A 20,520-nucleotide genomic window follows, 5' to 3' on the forward strand; every position below is an offset into this window, starting at 1 on the left:
TCCCTATTTTAATAGCTGCTATGTATAGTGTACTTTAGACTAATTCAGACTGATTTTTTAACACAAGGGAGCAGTCATTTTAGTTAGCAGTGTGCTTAAATCATGTAAAATTTCCAAAAGTACAATATCCAAAAGAAATATCATCCACATTACATTAATGTAGCATAGAGGTATGCAAACATTCTCTCCACTGTGCGTGTTTTAAATGTGAACTACTTCACCTTACATACATCACTCTCTCAAAAGTACATATTATCTGGTGAGCGCCACCTAAAGTAATTGTGCATCTTCTTCCAGGAATGTAGCTGCATGGCGAGCTTGAAAGGGTGTGCCAATATCATGATTGGGTAAGTATTAGTGAAGAAATATATTTTACTCTTAAAATTGGTTTCTTCTTCAGATATATCACCCATACCATATTTTGTCTCAAACCTCATGATGCTATGCTAATGGCAACTGCCCTAGCTACATGATGCTATGCTAATGATGATGCCCTAACCTCATGATGCTATGCTAATGGCAACTGCCCTAGCTACATGATGCTATGCTAATGATGATGCCCTAACCTCATGATGCTATGCTAATGGTGAATGCCCTAGACTCATGATCTTATGCTAATGTCAACCACCCTAAGCTCATGATGCTATGCTAATGGTGACTGACCTGACCTCATGATGCTGTGCTAATGGTGACTGACCTGACCTCATGATGATGTGCTAATGGTGACTGACCTTACATCATGATGCTATGTAATGGTGACTGACCTGACCTAATGATGCTATGCTAATAGTGACTAACCTGACCTCATGATGCTATGCTTATGGTGACTGACCTGACCTCATGATGCTATGCTTATGGTGACTGCCTTAGTCTCATGAGCCAATATGCATAAGAACTTTTATCTGATTTTTGTTTTAGTTCTTTAAAAGCTGTGCAGATAACCCATCAAATCCAGGGCAACAGAGCTTGAGTTGATATATCAACCCATTTTTTCTCTGATTGATGTTGTTTGCTTTCAATACTATTTCATAGCCCTTATGGGATCCTGTAAGGATCTTGGGGCAAAAAGTTCAAGAAATACCATGGTTTCAAGACAATGGACTGATTCCCTATATGTAGCAACTTTTCTTGGCAATGAAAGATGCTGTCATGAGTAAAACCAAACCATAAAGCCAGAACTGCAGATAATTTAGACTGACTCATTAATTCTGCCTGCTGTAGCTAGAACATGAAGAAGCAGATTTTGTATGAGAAGTGAGCCAAAGAGGCTCTAGGAAGTGGTTCAAAAGGTGCGTTATTCAACCTTATCAAAAACAATGAAAGATTCAATATCTGACAAAGGGACAAAGTCTTCAATTGAGACAAATCAAACTTTGCAAGAAGCTCAGAGAGGTCCTCATTTTTATGATGAAAAATGTCTCTGAAATTGTAGAATGGCTCTTGATTGTGATGGGAGCTAACTCAGCAAGGAGAAAGTCTGACATGGTACCGACACTTTTAAAGGAGAGATTGTTTTCACTGGAAAAAAATCTTTTCCTTGTTCCTCAAAAGATTTCAAAGTGGTAAGCCTTCTTATCCATGCAGTTTGGTTCAGCATTTTTTCTTGGAACTGATCTTTACTGAGTTCTTGCTTGATATTAACTAAGCATGCAGGTTCAGAGTCTCTGGGTGAAGATGAAAGGATGCATTTGTGGGTTTTATGAGGAGGTCAAAAGGCACAATTTTTCTGGGAATCTGAGTTCAATTGATCAATGATCCATGATTTTTTCCCAACTTGTTTTCTCCAAGACATTGGAGATTAAATGAGATGGGAATGCATCAGGACAATTCCATTTCAGTGAAAGTTTGCTGACTGCCAGGTCTTGCAAATATGGGAGGGACCATAGAGACAAAAATCAGGAGCATTGCATTCCATCTTTTCCTAAATATGCCAATAAGATTCTAACAAAGACCAAGAATGGTGGGGCATCTTGTACAGTTGGCTGATTCATTCATGACAGTGGGTTCACCAGGACAAAGAGCCTGCCTGAGATGTAGGAGACTTGGATATAGATTTATTGATGATGATACCACTTGAGAAAATCCCAAAACCATTTGGCATTCATCTATGGCAGTGGTTCCCAAACTTTTTTGGGCCACCACCACCCCAATTTGGTTATCAGCACCTCTACCTTATCCTGAAAAAAGAATTGTTCAACATTAGTGCAAACCTTAGTAATCCCGTTACCCCCCAGGGGGTGGTACTTCCCACTTTGGGAACCACTGATCTAGGGGTTTAGTTCCCCTTGCCTAATGATTTAATTCTTGACAGTTGAGTTGCCTGGATAAAATGAAAGACAGTCTCATGTCATGACTGAATGGCATTTTTTATGATGACCTTCATTTCCAGGAGACTGATATGTAGTGAGTGTTTCTGAAATGGCCAAACCCGGCCAACTTCTTGATTGTAGGTCAGTAGGTATGGACCTCAACCTGCCATTTCTGAATAGATCATAATTTTGAGCCAGCTGTTTGGCAGAAATGTTCACCCATATATCTCAGACCCACATAAGCACACATCACAAATATGGCCTGAATTACACACCATATTATTTATACAGGCAGAGTGATTGTCTTCAGCTTGAATCACTCTGCACACCTACACACTTAATTCTGTCTACTGTGTTGATATCTGTAACTAGAAAAACACATACACAGGTAAAAACGTGGAACAGTGATAACAAATGTCTAGAGATTACATCATATCCTTATAACATGTAACAACAGAACAATTATCTGACAGAATTCATAAACAAGGTCAAATACAGAGTTGAACTGATCTGCAGACATGCCCATCACAGAAAATGTTTTTGAGGGATGCCACCACCAAAAATGAGGGACAGAGCATGAAAATGAAGAACATATATTAAGTATGTTAGCATGAATAAACATAATAAATTCTCTCAAAACATCATTAAATACCAGTAATGCATATTTATAATAAATATTTATGTATAAAACCCAGTACCCACTTATTTACAATATATACAAATATAAAAAATTCAAGTCCAGGACTACCCAATTCATCCTAAGGGACCTGTAGTATGCAATTTTCAGGTCCTACAACTCATTTTCAGATTCTGTCTGCAGCTGGTCCTGGTCTACATTTTGAAATTAAAAGTGCCTCTACAGCCTCTGCACTCAATTTACTCCTAAACTCTGTTTGATTTTTTCTCACTAGGGAGAAAACTCAGTGTGCAGATGAATGAGGTACCGTCATGAATGAAAACATTATTTCTGGCAATATTTTGAAGACCAGTGTTCCATCTTTCTTTAACTGGCTGATAGCAACCCAGGTTTCATTGATTCTATTTCTCAGACATGACTGAATATACGTGGACTGATATTGTGCCATTTCCAACTTCACATCTGCTGCAGTCACTTTGTCAGGTAATAATACTGAAAAAATTTCAAAGAAATAATCCAAAGATGCCATTTCAGCTTATAGTTGCAATGCTGGATCCAAAATTTCAGCATGCTTTAATAAATCATCTTTAAGGGGCAAATTGTCTCTAATGTATTTTGCTGATGTTTCAAAAACTTTCTTCACCCATCATAAAACTCTTGCAGCCTCTTTTCTGTCAGGTGGACCTCATCTTTTCTAGCAATAAAGTTTGCTGCAGGCTGTCCAATCAAAATATCTTTATCCTCTTTCTGATAGTACTTAACTTCAAACTGAACTTCTGTTACAGACTGATAAAGCATAGCTGAAGGCTTCAAACTTCAAAAGAATGGTTTTAAGAAGCTTTTCAAGACATCTTTTTAGCACATGTATTAATGGTGTGTTGCAATGTAGTCCATATTCACATCATCAAATGGTTTTAGAGCATCTAGCAAGCAAAGGCACATAAGGCAATTTGGAGATGAGAAAGTGTGTCTCAGTAAATTACTTTTTCTTTTAAAGATTTGGATGATGCAGACCCCTCTTGCTCTTTGAAAAATTCATGAAGAGGGTCCCAGTTGTCCAGAAGTTTTTGTAAGCAACTGTTGATGCTTAGCCATCTAGTAGAAACATGTTATAGAATTTTATTTGCTTTTGTATCATGTAAAATCTGCATATCTTTGAACACTGCTTGCTGTTCACTGCTTTTTCCAATTATCAATATACATCAATCAAAACCCCTTTTCTGCTGCAAAATATATCAGGTGACACACACATTCCGCTGTCCTTCCTAACCATTACAGGTACAGGGGCATTGTCAAACCCAAGAGCCAAACAATTCTTTCGAGGATTGTCATGAACTTGTAATTCATTCTGTATCAGACTGAATATTTCTTCACCTGTTGCAGAGCCTTCACAAACAGGGATTGAGAGAATGTCTGATGTCAATGATGATGATACCAGATCAACAGTTCTGATAACAAGATGAAAGATCTTGAAGTTTCCTTAACCATTGCTTCTATTTGTAGAAACAGTGAATGGGCAATTCTGCATTCTTTCAGTTAATTTTAATGTAGTATTGGCCACTATTTCTTTAACAATACCAGTTCCTTTTGATCTAACACAATGAAATTGTTTAACAATATCAGAGTCACTAAACATAATTTTAAAAGCCTTTGAAAATGTATCAAGTGAGCTCAAAGAAAGATTGAGTTCAGTAGCAATATCTACTAATATAACTCCAGCTCTAATTACATCAGACTTAGGCATAGAATATGAAGTCACACTAGATCCAGCCAATAATGGAGAAAAAAATCCAACAAAGTTCTTAGAGTGTTTAGCTTTTTTTTCAAGGTCAGAATGCCTTTTCCCTGAAACATGTCTGCATATATCAAACATTCCTCCAGACATTATTGAAATTTCACAAGTACAGATGTTGCAGAATGCATTTGTGTCTGCATTTATGAATTTATACTCCTCAGTGTATTCTTTACGAAAATATTGTGAGCATTTTTTAAATATAAGTTTTGAATCACTTTGATCAATATCCAATTGTTTTTTTATAAGCCATGAAATTTTTGTCCAGAATCAAAAACAACTCATTGTAAACATAATGTAAAAGAATCTGTGAATGTAGATTTTTGTATTAGAACCACCTCAGAAAACACATGTTTGCAATGGCTAATATAAACCATCATGCATGCACATTGATAATTTCCTGTTCTGGTCAGTGATAGAATATTTTATGACATGCAGATTTTTTATCCCCACTCTTGTGGATTTTCAAACACTATATGCGTACTTGTGGGATGCATGGGCAAATTTGGGCATTTTGCAGACTAATACACAAATGTGGGATGGTAGGCATGTCTCGAACTACAGAAGGCACTAGTACAGACAATTAAAATGGTGAATTTAGACAAAGAAAAGTGAAAATTTTCATTTATGATGAAGATACAGCAAAACCTAGACAGAACTATATCCGGTGTGAGAAAACACGAAAGAATAATGATGAAACAGCACAACAAAATTTGGTATCAAAGAAGCCTCAAGAAGAAGCACACTTCCCAGCATGAGCAGAAGCAGCAACTAATGAACTCATGGAAATCAGCATCAATTCTTCTATGAGAGAGGAGACCACATTTGTTTGACTTCCACCTGGCAAGTAGATGTCTTTTTAGCACTTCTGTTACTAACACAAGCCAAAAATACATGGTGAAAATCTTTTATAGTTTAGGAAGAAGGGATCTGCAAGGAAGTGCATGAACTCCTAATGTATTATAATCACATCACACATCTGAAGAAGAAATCATATTTTTACTGTCACTCAGTTTACGTTCATGGATTGGAGAAGGAATCCATTGTTCCCACAAAAAAGAAGTTCTAAATTTTGAAGCTTTTAGCAGCCATGATATTCTTTTGAACTGGCATCCATGAAAAACTAATGAACTGTTTTATTGTATGACAAACATAAATACCAACCTGTAATATGACTGGGATGACAATTCTTCCATATTTCTCATTACCTATTGTGGCCAGGTCTGGCATATCCCAGATGTGAGGACCTTCATTCTTATAATGCATCTGCAATGGAAAAAAAGACAAACTCAAGAGAAAAATCTTTGATAACAATATTCCATGCTTTTATTGCTTATCCTAAAACTGAAGATTACAAATTTTATATTCTGCATTCACTTTCATTCATAAAGTTTCACTTTTCATGGATGTCCCCATCAATCCATCACAAAACTTTACTCAACTCCAAAACATATTCTGATAGATCAAAAGGCTGTCAACACAGTCCAGATCAGTATTTTGAAATGTTGAGTCAAGCTTTATGACAGGTGGCCATGGCTGCTACAAGTGAAGAATTCAGAGACATAGCAAACAATTAGTCTTCTTCTGAATACAAAATGAATAAAAGTTATTTATTATGCACATACAAGTATATTATAAATTATCGTTTTTGTTAACTGTGAAGAAATACATCAAATAACTATCAGGACTTGCATTTGTTCCTGTCATAAAGAAGTCCTAATCTCATCAATATCTCTAAACATTCTATCTGGTCTTATAGCAATGAAATGATTAAATCTGATCAGTCAGACTTAAATTTAAGTCAAATGTATTGCTGGGACTGAATACAGTTTATTGGTCAGATTTAAATTCCATGTAATGGTAGTTCTAGGACTGATTACAGTTGATTGGTCAGTTTAAATTACCTGTAACTGTACTGCTAGAACCTATTACAGTTGATTGGTCAGATTTAAATTACCTCTAACTGTACTGCTAGGACTCATTACAGTTGATTGGTCAGATTTAAATTACATCCAATTGCATTGCTAGGATTTTTAAGTCCAGACTTAAGCTGTGAAGTCCATGCCATATTATACTATATTTGTCATGTTTATTTAATAGATAATTCTTGTAAATGAATTTTAAATAATTTTATGGCAAGAAAAATATTAAGCCAACCTAGTAAAGACAAAATAAAGGTTTATTCACCATCCCTGTAAATTGTTCTGTCTTGTTTTGTTCAATGCATTCTTTTGTGTAGGCACATGTTAAAGGTACCTGACATGTTTCAATGCACCCATCTGTTTCATATATGATTTTCTCAAAATATTACATATACAGAATGATGTTACATGAAAATTATTGGATAACAATCATGCATTTGAGGACCTTCAAGGTACTTTTACAGTTGCAAACTGACATGTACCAAAGGATAATATTTATGCAATTGTGGACCTTAATGATACATTTATTGTTGTAAATTGTTTTACTACAGGATAAATGTAATGTATTTAAGGACTTAAGTGATAAATTAACTGTTATAAATTGAGTTTTATCAATAGATAGCATTCTTGCATTTTGAGATGTTGATGGTGATTTAACCTGTGGATAACACTGATGTATTTGAGGTCTTAACAATACTTTTACTTTTGCAAAGTGAATTGTACCAAGGGATAACAGTCTTATGTCTGAAAACCTTAACTGTACCATTGCAAAGTGAGCTTCCTATGGGATAACAGACCTGTACCAAGAAACTTAATGATATTATTAATGTGTAAGTTGAATTTTACCAGGGGATAAGTCTTGTATTTGAAGACTGTAATGGCCCTTTTACTGATCTAAACTGAGATTACCAAAGGCTAATCCTTGTATTTAGAGACCTTAATGGTACTTTTGTTAATTAAACTTCATGAGGGGATAACTGTCTTGTGTTTGAAGCCTGTAATGGCACTTTTACTGATCTAAACTGAGTTCTACCAGGGGCTAATCCTTGTATTTGGTGACCTTAATGGTATTTCTGTAAATTGAATTTCACCAGGGAGTCTTGTGTCTGATGAACATAACTGCACTTTTACTGGTGTAAACTGAGTTTTACCAGGGGCTAATCCTCTTGTGGTGGTAGACCTTAATGGTACTTTTATTACTGTAAATTGAGTTCTACCATCATCAGTTGAGTCAAGTTGAATTCTGATTCTCATTTAATTAACTAAACCATTATTTCATGTATAAAGACATGTTAATCATTCGTTTAATATATTCTGTAGACAACCTCAACCAACACTTCAGTTAACATTTATACGTTTTTGTAACAATAATTGATTGGAACTTTTATTAACTGATCCAAGATATTATACTGGTCAGCATCTACAACAATTGCAGGAAATAAATTCAATATTTTTCTCAAGCAAGACTTTAAAAATACTATACTCACCTCATGAATCACGTCGGATCCATGAACAGATTCATACAGTGACATGGAATCCTGAAAATATGGAGACCTTGGAGCAGAGGAAGGTATGTCCCTTAGCACTGTGGGGACAATCACTTCTGGCATTTCTGGACTGGGTCTCTTTCCTTGATTTGCTCTAATAAATCTGAACTTCTGCACTGAGGAACCAGTCTTGTGAATGCCAAGCTGAAGTAAAACAGTATTCTGTGTACAAGGTCTGATCAAAGTGAAAAGAAAATCTATTTTTCAAAGCATTCTTATAACTGATCATTTAACCAACAGCAATGATGCTTCACAATAATGTGATGATGGAGATGGCTTAAACATAATGGTTTATCTTAAGACAGACAGAGAGAAGGTAAGATAAATCTACTGAATGAACTAAGTTGGTGTTGATGTTGTTTTGGGTTTTATGACATTTTTGGACACAAGATGGGCTATACAAGGTGACCAGTATATATGGTGGGGGAAGAACCCAGAAAATCCCCAGAAAAAATACTGACCCACAGAAAACTACTGGCAAGTTTTCTCACATACCCATGCTGGCTGAGTCTGGGACTCAAACCCACGTAGATAGAGTTGATATGTTGGTGATCTGTAAAGGTGAGCACCTTTAACTACCTGGCCACCTGAGGCCCCTATGGGCCAAACAAAAACACTGAAATGATATCCATGGATACCTACCCCTATGGGCTAAGTAAAAACATTGAAATGATGTCCATGGATACTTACTCCTATAAGCTAACTATAAATATTGAAATGATATCCATGGATACTTACCCCTATGGGCTAACTATAAATACTGAAATGATATCAATGGATACTTACCCTTATGGGCTAAGTAAAAACATTGAAATGATATCCATGGATACTTACCCCTATGGGCTAAGTATAAATATTGAAATGATATCCATGGATACTTACCCCTATGGGCTAAGTAAAAACACTAAAATGATGTCCATGGATACTTACCCTTATGGGCTAAGTAAAAACATTGAAATGATGTCCATGGATACCTACCCCTATGGGCTAACTATAAATATTGAAATGATATCCATGGATACTTACCCCTATGGGCTAAGTAAAAACACTGAAATGATGTCCATGGATACTTACCCCTATGGGCTAAGTAAAAACATTGAAATGATGTCCATGGATACTTACCCCTATGGGCTAAGTAAAAACATTGAAATGATATCCATGGATACTTACCCCTATGGGCTAAGTAAAAACATTGAAATGATGTCCATGGATACCTACCCCTATGGGCTAACTATAAATATTGAAATGATATCCATGGATACTTACCCCTATGGGCTAAGTAAACACACTGAAATGATGTCCATGGATACTTAACTCTGCTGACGAAGACACTGAAATTCAAACTTGGGGCATAAGCGATGCAGAATTAATTGCTATCCAACACTTTACCAATATCTGTTTTTGGACCACTTGACCTATTCTGTTGGATGGATTAGCCAACTTTAATCTTCAGTCTGTTGACTCTTATTTCTTTTAAAAGTAATTAATATTTTATATAGTCTTGTCAATCTATCTGATGAAATTCTATTAATGCAAAATGGATATGTAATATTTAAAACAAATAAAAAACAACAAAATAAAGACAGTCTTTAATCACAGACACAAATCCTTTTTCCAACAGAAGTGCATATCTGCAGTGAGTAAGTGGTTAAGGCACTGGACTCATAACTCAAATGGTACAAGCTTGATTCCCACCATCAGATCAGCCCAGTTCAGTTACCATGGTGTGTCTTTGGGCAAGGCGTTTTACTCTACTCTCTTGGCCCATTAGCACAAATTTTAAAAAATGTCATACTCCACCCCCAATAAAAGTGCATTTGGAGCAGCCAACAATATACTGACTGGCATGCAGAATTTATGCTCAGGCTATGAGTATTAAGAACTTTGCAAACAAAATATGCCATGAAAACAAACCCAAAATGGTTTGGACAGGATTTGAACCTGATGCCCAGTAGTTGAGAAACTAACAACTACTGAGCCACCATGTGGAGGAAGAAAATATTACTGCAATGTACTACTAATTCAGACACATCTACATAAAAAAATTATGAGCATAAATGAAATAAAATGCAAGATATCGAAACTGTAACAAATGAAAAGCTGAAAATATGAAAGTCACTAAAATGTGAGACTGAAGATTAGACTGACCTTGTTTTATGATGGCTGTGTTACTTTCCCTGAGATAAATCCAAATAATTTTGACAGGTGAAGGTCAAACAGGGTTAAAGAGAATGTGGACATAATAAACATATAAACACACACATGGGCAAAACTCTTTATCCCTTCCCAATTTAACAGCAATGGGGTAAAAAGAAACACTTTTACTAACCTAACTGTTGAATGAAATTTTGCTAATAATCAACAATATACAAAGGACATCATATAAATGCCATGAACACCATGTCTCACCCATGTATCTTTTTTCAAAGGAAAAATAAACAAGATTGTAAGTTGATAAATGCAAGAATATTGTATACAAGCAGCCCTCACCTGTCCCATATCATTCCTGCCCCATGCCCACACTAGGTTTTCTGTATCTATGGCAATGTTGTACTCCCCTCCAGAACCTATGTGCCTGATCTGTCTGTCATTGATCTGGGTCACCATGCTGGGAGATCTCTGTAATATCACATCCAATATGAATCAGAGACAAACTTTGTCATACTACTTGGTATGCTTTCTAAAGTCTTTTCCAATACAACAGACCCATATTTACTGGATTTTTGGGGGGGGTCTCATTTCCACAAGGATTTTTCATCATCTCTTATGGAATGGATAAATTAAAAGAACTGAGTTTAGTGAAATTGATACTTTTACTCCACTGCAGTGGGCACATCTTGATTTGAATTTGTCTGAATATATCTGTAACTATTTATTCATTTATTTCCACTGGTATTAATTTTCTTGGTTTTGCAAAACACTTAATGTTCAGATGCTACTTAAAGGCGTGGATTGCAGAAGGGGTCCTGTTGTTTTCACAGGAGAACCCTTATTGTTGGGTTTTACATGTGTGGTTCAGTCTTTACACATGTAACAACTACAAAATCCATAAAAATGTTATCAGATGAAAGCTAGTGAATACAAAATAAGTTTAAATCTGATTAAATAATAGAAAGATAACATGCAGCCTGCTTTGCTGAAATGTCTGCCAGAGTATAAAGAAAACTTTGCGACTCATAACTGCAGTTATTCTTTTATGACAAATTACAAGGTACATAAATCATATACCAACAACCAACCCAAAAATATGTACTCTAAAATCATGATTAATTCTAATGTTTGAGTTCCGCTCACATAAAAACTTGTACATAAAACCAGTTGGAACCTGCTCAATCATGTGAAAATTATATTTAAAATTTGGCTACTTCAACATTCTGACACAAAAAACAAGATACAGATTTAAAAGAACCATACAGATCAAAGACTAGGTTTGCACTTGAAAAACATGTCGAAGCATGCTTGTAAAACATCAGGGCTGAGCAAATCCCATAGCCCGATGTCCCGGACTAGTCATTTTTGAAGTCGGACAAATAAAATTTTCCAAGTCGCTAGTCCAGGACAAGTGCTTTTTAAAAAAGTCGGGCTAGTCCATATTTTCGAAATTGTATCACTATATCTATCTTTATTTGGCCAATCATGCCCTCTGGGCATACTGAATACTTGATTCTACCTCTCTTCGTGTATACATACATTTACATCCTGTTACCGCTTGACTGCATATTGGGCTAAGTGACCAAATTATCGGCAAATCAAAACACGTCAAACAAAAGAAAGCCAGTATGATCAATTAGCAGTGTTGTAAGCGGTTTTGTTGCAATGAGTTTACTCAATCTAGATCATAACGAGCGGCTCACTATGATTTTAATCCAGCGAGTCAGTGTAATTAAATTAATGAAAGGTACTTTACCGACATCAGTGTTGGTTTCTTTTATGAACTGATTAAATGACAGTAATGATTCTTTAATTTATAATTGATTATACAGATGATTAACTTCCACGTGCAATATTATGTTTGAAGTGAAACAATTACGCTAATTAATGAGCTGTTTCAGTTCGTATTTAAGAGAAAATAGATGTTCTGACCACTTTATAAGTAGTTGTCAAGCAAGCTGATAGTTACTCTGTGGATAAAATGAGTTTGCTAAATTATTTTCACAAGGAAGGTAATAACGGTGATTCAGAGAAGGTAAATTTGTTTGAAAATGGACAGATAAAACATAAGGAGGATACTGAGCGTGTGGTAGCTATTTCTGAGTGTGAACAAGGATTTAGTTCAAGACTTCTTTAAGGAATTCCTTAAACCAAAAGAGTTTAAAAATGCTAATGAACATTTCTGCAAATGGACCAGAGCTTGAGGACTTTAACCCAGACACAGCTATCAACTGCTGGCTTAGTGCTGGTGAAGGTGGCAGACATATACATGGACATATTTTCAAATCCATCAGCTAAAACATATATACATGAACCTGAAGAAGCCAAATGTATAACAACCAATGTTTTTGAAAAATTAAATTCTTTTAAGAAATAATTATGTTGTATTTTTGTTTTCTTCTTCTTTAATTGGACTAAGTACATATGTCTCATCAAATCTCGGCAAGTGATTACCATTTTGGGACCAGTGAAAAGTAAGGTGGGACTAGTGAAGAGTAAGGTGGGACTAGTGAAGAGATAGGTGGGACTAGTGAATTTTCTGAAACCACTTGTCCTGGACTAGTGGTTATAAAAAAAATTTGCTCAGCCCTGAACATGCAGACTCAACATTTACTATGGTACTGCAAAAAAAACAACCTAGAAAACAAAGACAGATGTAAATAATTGCTAAACTGGTATGAATTAATTATAATAAATAATTATTATAATTATCTTGTCTAAAATGTCCAAAAATAAGTGACTAAATTAAAAACTGCTACAATGGCCTGAAAATCTAATCAGGTCATCAACATATGAATACAGATGTCTGCTACATTTTATTTTTCTACATGAGGTGATTTTTACTTAATCATGCTAATCAGGTGTTTATCAAAAAGCCGAAGTTCAAAAAGTTCACACATGTATGCAGAACAAAATTAAAAACTTTCACAATAGCCTAAAAATCTCATCAGGCCATCTACTTATGACTTTGTAGTAGTGTTTAAAATTGTCATAACTCAAAGTTTAAAAGTTTTTAAGCAATAGCACTAAAATGAATTATGGACATATGCATGAACAAATACATAGACACAGACAGAAGCATAACAATATGCCCCCTTGTGTTGTGTTACCGCAATGAAGACACAAATACAAATACATATATGTTTGGACAGACAGAAGCATAACAATATGCCCCCTTGTGTTACCGCAGTGAAGACACAAATACAAATACATATATGTTTGGACAGACAGAAGCATAACAATATACCCCCTTGTGTTACCGCATTGAAGACACAAATACAAATACATATATGTTTGGACAGACAGAAGCATAACAATATACCCCCTTGTGTTACCGCATTGAAGACACAAATACAAATACATATATGTTTGGACAGACAGAAGCATAACAATATACCCCCTTGTGTTACCGCAGTGAAGACACAAATACAAATACATATATGTTTGGACAGACAGAAGCATAACAATATACCCCCTTGTGTTACCGCATTGAAGACACAAATACAAATACATATATGTTTGGACAGACAGAAGCATAACAATATGCCCCCTTGTGTTACCGCAGTGAAGACACAAATACAAATACATATATGTTTGGACAGACAGAAGCATAACAATATGCCCCCTTGTGTTACCGCAGTGAAGACACAAATACAAATACATATATGTTTGGACAGACAGAAGCATAACAATATACCCCCCTGTGTTACCGCAGTGAAGACACAAATACAAATACATATATGTTTGGACAGACAGAAGCATAACAATATGCCCCCTTGTGTTACCGCAATGAAGACACAAATACAGGTATCTGCCAACTTACATGACTTCAACTTATGCAAATTTCATGTTCAAGTGATTTCATAGTAATTTTTTTAATTTAATTTAGTGAAGCTAAAAAATATGAAATTATTTACCTAAAACAAAAGAAATATAGGATTTATAAATGGCTTAAATGAAAGATATTAAAGTTAACTCAATTATGTATTTTACAATGAAAACTAAGGGCAGTGAAACCAAAAATTCTTAATTATTACTAGTTAAGCGACCACTCTTGAGAATGCAAGCATCGCTTAAGTCAGGGACTAGCTGTACAAACTTTGGATTAAGTATTATAAATACAACAAAGATGATAAGGATTTTCCGTCTGTGAACCATGCCATAATGTATATCCACAACTTCAAAAACATCAAATACAAAGACGATAAGGATTTTCCGTCTGTGAACCATGCCATAATGTATGTCCACAACTTCAAAAACATCAACAAAAAAAAAAACAATGAAATTTTCTGTCTTTAAACCATGCCATAATGTATGTCCACAACTTAAAAAACATCAAATATAAAGGCAATAAGGATTTTCCATCTGTGAACCATGCCATAATGTATGTCCACACTTAAAAAACATCAAATACAAAGACGATAAGGATTTTCCATCTGTGAACCATGCCATAATGTATGTCCACAACTTCAAAAACATCAAATACAAACTTAAGACAATAAGAATTTTCTGTCTTTAAACCATGCCATAATGTATGTCCACAACTTCAAAAACATCAAATATTAAAGGCAATAAGGATTCTCCATCTGTGAACCATGGTATAATGTATGTCCTCAACTTAAAAAACATCAAATTCAATCAATGATGAGAGTGCTGTAAAGAGAAATAACCAATTCTACATCTGCAAAAACAAAATACATGGAATAAAGTTTAAAAAATGGCACTCACTACATCCTGCCTCGTTCCATTCCCAATCTGTCCCTCCAGATTCTTTCCCCAAGCATAGACATCACCTTCTGTTGTCACAAGGCAAGTGTGCAAGCTTCCACAAACAATCTAAGAGACATCAGCAATACAATAATATGGTATATTCCATTTTTGCATGTGTATGTTTAATCATAAATTTTAAAAAATATTATGATTTAGTAATTATCAAGAATTCCAAGATGAACTGTAGTAAAATAGTAACAGAGGAATATAATATTATGTACAAGACAAGTTTATCCAAAATATTTAATAGCTGTTAGAATATATATTCAAGACTGATAAAGTGTAAAAACATATTACGTTTATTTGATAGGGTCACGATAATAAAAATGCAGTGTTAAGGCTATAAAATATCCATTCGGCAATGAGACAACATTTATAGCTATGTAACAGTGGAAATAATATATGAAAATACATATGCATAGATCTTTGAGCAATTTCACAGCAACAAACAAAAGACCATATTAGATGAATAAAATGTAAATAGCATCAAATACATCTGTTATGGGTATTCTGTCTTCTTCTAAATTGCTTTTTTTTATGTCTTTCCTATCTATTAATTCGCTATGGCTATAAACTCTTTAATCTGTTGGACAAGCAACAACATAAAATGTTCATAAAAAATACTCAATGTACTCACTTATAAGTCAGGTACAACTGCATAAAATGTTCATAAAAATACTCAATGTACTCACTTATAAGTCAGGTACAACTGCATAAAATGTTCATAAAAAATACCCAATGTACTCACTTATAAGTCAGGTACAACTGCATACTGCATAGAACCATAGCCATAGCATCATGTACCAGCAGACCTTAGTCTATTCAGTTTGCTTGGAGTAATCAGTAGAACAAACAACACAGACCCTCACCTGCTGGGCACATTATATGATGGCTGATTATGGTCTGTTGTTTACAGCTGAACCCAAACTATAAGTAAGTACATATGGAACAAAGTAAATCAATCTTTTTATTTACATGTACTCCAACCTTTCATTTTCTTTCTTTTCCTAAAAATGTTCAGGATCACAATTAGTGGCATGCGCATGTACATGACTTTTACCTGTTTGATTCTGCCATTGACATAGGCTGTCTCTACAAGTTGCGGGCTCAGGTAGTTATCCACCTGGGTAGCTAAACTTCCTCCACCCTGCTGGCTTCTGTGAACCACTCTGGCTGTTGTGCGCAAGGCATGTGGATGGCTACCCCACTGGTACACCCTGTCGAATTCAGTTGCTACCACCTGTAAGCAAAATATACATGTTCCAAAAAATGTTTCCATTGCCTAATAGAAATTTTTGTTTATTACATACTGATGAGTGAAAAAAATTGATTATTAGAAATAATCTCCATATGCGAAAAGTATATCCTTAAACTTTCATGTTTTAAAATGCAAAATTTTCCATCATGCAATGTGATGCTTGTGCATGCCAGCAGAAGTTGTGTCTGCTACAAGAAAAATGAGCACTCTGTGAGTCAACAAAAAAAATGGAAAATTATTATCTTCCAGATGTGGATATTTTTTTCCCCTGAAGAAATCAAAACCAATGCCATTTACATCTCTAATAAGTTATTTTCCTCTACTAACTTGACAAGAGTGATAAACCCACAGTGATCCACTGCTGAATCAGAATTGCTATGTTGTCAAACAGAGTCAAATATTTCATTAAATGCAAGTCATCCCAATCCAGCCACTTACTTAAGTCATAGATATGTATTTAATCAGCCAATGAAAGTGGCAGGAATGAAAAAGATTGATATTATATGATCAACCAATGAAAATGACAGGAATGAAAAAGATTGATATTATACAATCAGCAAATGAAAGCAACAGGAATGAAAAAGATTGATATTATATGATCAGCCAATGAAAGCAACAGGAATGAAAAAGACTGATATTATATGATCAGCCAATGAAAGCAACAGGAATGAAAAAGATTGATATTATATGATCAGCCAATGAAAGTTACAGGAATGAAAAAGATTGATATTATATGATCAGCCAATGAAAGCGACAGGAATGAAAAAGATTGGTATTATATGATCAGCCAATGAAAAAGATTGATATTATATGATCAGCCAATGAAAGTGACAGGAATGAAAAAGATTGATATTATACAATCAGCCAATGAAAGCGACAGGAATGAAAAAGATTGATATTATATGATCAGCCAATGAAAGTGACAGGAATGAAAAAGATTGATATTATATGATCAGCCAATGAAAGTGACAGGAATGAAAAAGATTGATATTATATGATCAGCCAATGAAAAAGATTGATATTATATGATCAGCCAATGAAAGTGACAGGAATGAAAAAGATTGATATTATATGATCAGCCAATGAAAGTGAGAGGAATGAAAAGGGTAATAAGGATGATGAACTGAAGACTGAGTTTAATCTTGCAAGATGTGATTCTGGAACAATTCTGGTATATAATAAAGAGAACCTTTTCTTTTCCTGCATAAATATCAGGCATATTTTATCTTGTGATAAAAAAACAACATTGTTTAACCTGTGGCTTTGCCACTTTTTAAGATATCATATTTTTGTATCACAGGATGAAATAAATCTGGTATTAATGTAGGAATAGAAAATATCCTCTCCGCACTGTTCTTATCATTTAAAATTAAAAACTTGCATTTGTCATGTATATTGATGACATCATTTATACATACCTGATTAAGTCTTTAAAAAATTGAAGGGCAAATGTCTAGAACAAATGGAGTCAAGCATGTCAAAAAATGAAGACCAATATTTAGCCATCACAAGTTTTAATTTTTATTTTTTTAATCAATCCAATATACCCTAATACATTTGCTATTTTCAAGTCATTTTCATCTATTATATTCTATGCTTCCATGCTTTTTCATTTCTCAAAGCAACTATTTTAAATTTATAAGGCTTTACACTGTCACTGAGTTTATTGTACATCATAAGTCTAAGATCATCTTTGTGATTGGAAATCAGGAAAACCAGAATCAGTGACATGTGATTGGAAATCAGGAAAACCAGATCAGTGACATGGGACTGAAGGTGCAATGAGCAAGGACTCTCACTACATTGACATGGTAACATGATACAATGTATACCATATCTGAGATAATAACAGTGCCATACACTGATGCTATACTTTTAATCTGGGTACAAGTGGTGAGGTTGAAGCCATTAAATTATAATAAACCAACAATGACAATAGTGTAACAACAGGGTCACCTTGAATACAGTGTGTACGAAAGTCATTTTAGACAGTGATTTATACCATGGTTAAATAGTAAGTTTGACTGGAGTGAGGGGAGAGGTTCACTTATTAACACATGCATTAAATGCAGGTGTCCGGTATTGTAATTCGTTATTCCATCTTTTTTAATTCCAAAATTTAACAAAAAGAATTCAATTTGCTTTATGAATTTAGAACAGATCATATCAATGTTATTTCCAGAGTTCTTGCTCAATTTACTATATTTATTTTAAACGTTGTAGCACAGATAATATTAATGCCAGAATATAATCTTAAGTTGGTTTACTAATTATACTACAATATGTTATTAGTTAAACCCTTATTTAAGATATCCGTAACATTACTTATACTGTACCAACAACAAAATATATCATTTACCTACTATCATGTGAATTTTGAGGTTGCTGTACCAACAACAAAATATATCATTTACCTACTATCATGTGAATTTTGAGGTTGCTGTACCAACAACAAAATATATCATTTACCTACTATCATGTGAATTTTGAGGTTGCTGTACCAACAACAAAATATATCATTTACCTACTATCATGTGAATTTTGAGGTTGCTGTACCAACAACAAAATATATCATTTACCTACTATCATGTGAATTTTGAGGTTGCTGTACCAACAACAAAATATATCATTTACTTACTATCATGTGAATTTTGAGGTTGAACACTGTTTATAATTATATTAACACTCTTTATTAATCAATTATTGACAATAATTTTTGTTGATAAGATTTCATATACTCTAACACAGAGGTGGGCAAACTTTCCAGTGCAAGTGCTGCATACACAAATTTACACCTTGTCGCAGACCGCATAGTTCATTAAGCAAAATGACTGTAGGTTTTTCTATATAACATTATAATTAATTTTCAGTTGTTAATATGTTGTTAATATTTGAAAACTTAAACTTAAACTTTAGAAGAAGCACATTTATTTGATAAACAGAGTAACATAAACAGAGTCAGTGCGAATGATGTCTTGTTCCTAGGCCGCATGAAAACCCTTGGCGGGCTGCATGAAAGCCGCAAGCGGCCCGTGGGCCGTAGTTTGCCCACCCCTGCTCTAACATTATTACTACCATTAGAAAACTTACTGAATGAAAGAATTTGGTTGCCACGAAGACAACCTTCTCTTTCAGTGTGTTGACATGGACAGGTAAGGTATGTTTGACATTAGTACCCAATCCCAGCTGTCCAAAATATCCGCAACCAAAGGCAAGTACATGTCCCTGAAAATGCAGTATATAAAGTTTCATTCATTTTCTAATGATAAAATGTACAAATGTTAAAAGTAAACATGATCTTAAACTTGTATCAAAGTATTTTTTAAACAACTATTTGTCGACCAATAATCAACACTATGATAAATTGTCAGTTTCTTTGCAGAAAAACTGAATCTGACTTACTGTAATGTTACAATCAAGGGAAGTCATATTTTGCTCAGGTTCAATGATTCCCTTTAGCACTGGGTCAGATTTGTCTTAAACAGCAAATGTTCCTTTCCTGTAATGATGCCAATACAGAGGTTTTTCAATCTGGGGAACATGCTGTCAAATATATCTTTTTGCTGTGGGATATGTTGATAACAAAAACATTTAAAATAAGAGTACAGTGAACACTATACCATTACACACTCGTCCAATGCTACTTAATCTTCTATACAGAAATAAATGAATTTGTTTTACAGAACTATTTTTCTTCTTTCAGTCACAACAACCACGACCCATGACCTATTATTTTCAATAGCATGTCAAAGTCATCCAAAATTATTCCCAATATCATGTCAAAGTCATCCAAAATTATTCCCAGTATCATGTCAAAGCCATCCACATGGTTCCCATGCTTTTCTAAAGATAAATTTCCAGGTCATTTCCTGGTTTTTTCAGGATGAAATTACTTTTTTTCAAGGTTCACATATGACCATTACTGAATGGAATTCAAGAACATTTTAGATTATAAAACATGCATTTTCTAAATCTAAAAATGTTTCTCTTCCAAGGCTCTCCAAAAACAGATGTCAGAAAAGATGTTGAAGTACAAAACCACAAAATGTATTACATGAAACAAGTTTGATTTTATTCCTATAAACTGGCATGTAAAGTCAATTTAATGTACAGAATAAAAATTCTAACTTTATT

At 34.4% G+C, this 20,520-nt stretch overlaps 1 protein-coding gene across 1 annotated transcript in view; it reads right to left on the bottom strand.

The window, feature by feature from the left end:
• LOC149788949 (uncharacterized) overlaps window positions 1–20,520 on the bottom strand; it is a 145,616-nt gene that overhangs the window by 18,684 nt on the left and 106,412 nt on the right. Inside the window, exons 21-26 of the mRNA XM_089975093.1 lie at window positions 19,477–19,611; window positions 16,189–16,368; window positions 15,087–15,194; window positions 10,698–10,826; window positions 8,148–8,351; window positions 5,903–6,004 (exon numbers count right to left, since the gene is read on the bottom strand). Coding sequence (XP_089831219.1) covers window positions 5,903–6,004; window positions 8,148–8,351; window positions 10,698–10,826; window positions 15,087–15,194; window positions 16,189–16,368; window positions 19,477–19,611 — 858 coding nt within the window. The remainder of the gene's footprint in view (window positions 1–5,902; window positions 6,005–8,147; window positions 8,352–10,697; window positions 10,827–15,086; window positions 15,195–16,188; window positions 16,369–19,476; window positions 19,612–20,520) is intronic.

The sequence above is a fragment of the Sinohyriopsis cumingii genome, chromosome 11, assembly GCF_028554795.1.
Source record: "Sinohyriopsis cumingii isolate HCF-2022 chromosome 11, ASM2855479v2, whole genome shotgun sequence".
In the NCBI taxonomy this organism is placed as follows: Eukaryota; Metazoa; Mollusca; class Bivalvia; order Unionida; family Unionidae; genus Sinohyriopsis; species Sinohyriopsis cumingii.